At 34.9% G+C, this 2,820-nt stretch overlaps 1 protein-coding gene across 1 annotated transcript; it reads right to left on the bottom strand.

Annotated features, from left to right (window-relative positions):
- Window positions 1-596: 596 nt before the first annotated feature.
- On the bottom strand, window positions 597-2,013 carry LOC147522056 (uncharacterized). Its single transcript, XM_086559668.1, has 5 exons — window positions 1,970-2,013; window positions 1,774-1,862; window positions 1,407-1,540; window positions 1,248-1,311; window positions 597-1,145 (listed from the first exon to the last, which is right to left on the bottom strand). Exons 3-5 carry the CDS (start codon window positions 1,503-1,505, stop codon window positions 832-834), a joined length of 477 nt encoding a protein of 158 aa, XP_086415794.1. The 5' UTR covers window positions 1,506-1,540; window positions 1,774-1,862; window positions 1,970-2,013; the 3' UTR covers window positions 597-831.
- Between the last annotated feature and the right edge of the window lie 807 nt (window positions 2,014-2,820).

Genomic DNA, 2,820 nt, shown 5'->3' with positions numbered 1-2,820 from the left:
ATTTGAAAATATTAGATTTAAAAAAAAAAAATTGTCCCTTGATTTCAAAAAGTTGTTCATCCTTATCCATCACCATTTTTGGCCTAAGCGCGCTACTAAAAAAAATGCTTATAAGCTCAGCTAAAAGGTGAGATGTTAGAGTTTTTACCTCAGTTTTCTAGAAAAAAACAACTGAGGTAAAATCCACTGAGATAATAGAGTTCTATAAAACTGAGATAATAAGTTACTAAATTATCTCAGAAATCTGACGTCTTATCTAAATATATTATCTCGGTTTTCTAAATAAAACCGATATTATATAGAATAAAACCAAGATAAATTGTTGATTGAAACCAATTAGTATAGAAGAAAACTGAGCTGTTTATTTTATTGAAACCGAGATAATATAAAAAAATAACCGTGATAAATTCTTTTAGAAAGGCCGGGAGATTGTTGGACAACCTTTTATCTCACCCTTTGAATTGTCATTTTTTGCTGGTATTGCTCATGACAATTAACCAGCAAATAAAAACCTGTCCCAAACCACCACATTCTTTTTCATATTCATAAACATCACCACCAATTAACAAAAGCAACCCAACATAAGTAAATTCTTTGAAGAATTTATTTCATTAAGATAAGAAAGAACAATGTCAAACATGATCTTAACTTTAGTAAGTGGAGACGAATATCCAAGATGGTCCTGATCCATAAGAGAAACATCATTTCTAACAAACTCATCCTGTGCTAACTTCTGAAAGAATGACCAATGTTTAGGATCATGGTTTTCCATGTTCATGCTCAATCCAATTCCAACACTGTACAATGAACTAATGCTAGAGGAGTCTTCAGTCAATCTTTCCTTTGAAAATATATCTGACAGGAAATCCTAAGGGAATCAGTCATTGATGTCAATAAGAATATCTCCACGCTCTGGAGCGGAACTGTTGCATTGATGTCAATAAGAATATCTCCACACTCTGGAGTAGAACGCTTGGCAACCGAGGACTCAACTTGAAGTGCAACTTTAGTGGAGGCCCCTACCTGAACATAATTATTTGATTGCTCAAGGACATCATTACTATGTGTGCCACTGGAAGCTATCTCACCCCAATGAAGCTCTGGTAGGATAGATACAGGGTCCTCACATTGCTTAGAAATTACTTCTAAGCAATAGAACCACACAATAAAAGAGAATATAAACAAAAGAAGAAGGGCAAAAAAAAAAGGGTTGAACAAGTATAAAAATGTTGTAGCAGTGACCTTACCAAAAACTTTGCCAAACTGTGTCCCTTTACTTATAGAATCTCCATCTTTCTTAAACCACTCGACCTAAGAGCGAAAAACGTTATTAATAAATAGACGCTTTTGTGCATTTAAAATAAATATAATAGAGATAGGAATTGAATAAACGACTCCCTACATACCTCCAATGAAGGATCGACCTCGTTAAATATCATCTCTGCAAGAGAAATTCCGACAATGATGTCGTCCTCCTTGGCGAAGAAATGTGCTTCTACTTTCATATCAATTGGAACGGTGGCCAAACAAGTGACGTCCCCTAGAAGCAACCCGATAAATAGAACACATAAATTAATGGCACTAAAGATCACATATCAGAATCCAATAAAAAACCAACAATTTTTAGATTTGAATAGTTTTTATCAACATTTAAAACATTTAAGGAAAGGACATATATATAATATGGTACAACATGAGTGGGGTTTGTGCTAAAAAATGAAGTATAAAAAAAAAAAGTGAAGCAGAAGTGAATTATTAGAGAAAGGAGAGTACCTCGATTGCCAGCGTCTTCGGAAAGGGCAAGCTTGATAAGGGCATTGAAGTGATTTACTAATATAGCTGCGCTTTTCCCATTACAATAACTAGCTTTATCCACACAACAATAACAAAAGGTTCTAACTAGGTGTGTTAACACGTAATTGATGGTCATACAACAATAAAAGAAAATTCTAACTAGTTATTGACCAACCTTTGAGCTTTAACTGGGAATCGGGTGGCGAGAAAGCAATAGAGACAAACAATACTTTTGCCTTATGATAATCACTTGTTACAGGAGCAAATGTTGCATTCCTTTCTCTCAATCGCATCCTCTTGAAAAACTGAATCATAGTTCTCATAAGTCCTTTGCCTAGTGATGTTACCTGTGCCTTTAGTGCTAGATCATGTTTCTGATGTGACCTGAACTACACTTGATGAATTTGATATATCATGTTTTCCTTTACCTCGGAACCCAAAGATACAAATTAGAAGCGGTCATTATCAATCATTTATCTTACAATTCTAGAATTGTTTTGGAACTCCCAGGAAATGATTTACAAAACGCCCAGGAATGATTTAAGAAGCTCTTACTTCATTTCTAGAAATATTCCTCAAAATAGGTCCGTGCACCTGGAAAGAGGGCACGGTAGGCTTTCTAGCCAACTTGTAAAAGTAAAAACATTCCCTACATTCATCCAAATCACACGTAACTTGATTATTTAGAAACTAGGTTATGTAGACTTACTTTTTTAGGTAGAACTCAAAGTTCCAATCTCAGCTCATCTAGAAGAAAACTTAGGTCGAAAACGGTAAAAATCTTGATTTTCAGCAAACTAGATTTCTGACGGGCTATCTTCGGAATAGTACAACTCTTTCCACAGATATCCGAAAGCAGCGAGGCTTTTTGCATTATAAATATAACACACAGACCTTACTTCTTTATGTTTTACGAAAATTCTCAATCTCATTCTAAATATGCTACAAATAGGCTCGAACACAGTGCGCAGAAACTGATTTCTGACGCACTGTTTTCTGCCAACCAAACTTTTAGGCATCGTAACT

The sequence above is a fragment of the Coptis chinensis genome, chromosome 1, assembly GCF_015680905.1.
Source record: "Coptis chinensis isolate HL-2020 chromosome 1, ASM1568090v1, whole genome shotgun sequence".
NCBI classification, from domain to species: Eukaryota; Viridiplantae; Streptophyta; class Magnoliopsida; order Ranunculales; family Ranunculaceae; genus Coptis; species Coptis chinensis.
Note: the sequence above shows the minus strand (reverse complement) of the source record. Positions and strands in the feature narration are given on the sequence as shown.

Bases quoted from the DNA above. Each gene is read 5' to 3' on its own strand.
- LOC147522056 (XM_086559668.1), bottom strand. From the start codon at position 1,505: ATGAAAGTAGAAGCACATTTCTTCGCCAAGGAGGACGACATCATTGTC. The intron at 1,312-1,406 runs GTATGTAGGGAG...TTTCGCTCTTAG, and splicing joins AGGTCGATCCTTCATTGGAG to GTCGAGTGGTTTAAGAAAGA. The intron at 1,146-1,247 runs GTAAGGTCACTG...TCTATTGCTTAG, and splicing joins ACAGTTTGGCAAAGTTTTTG to AAGTAATTTCTAAGCAATGT.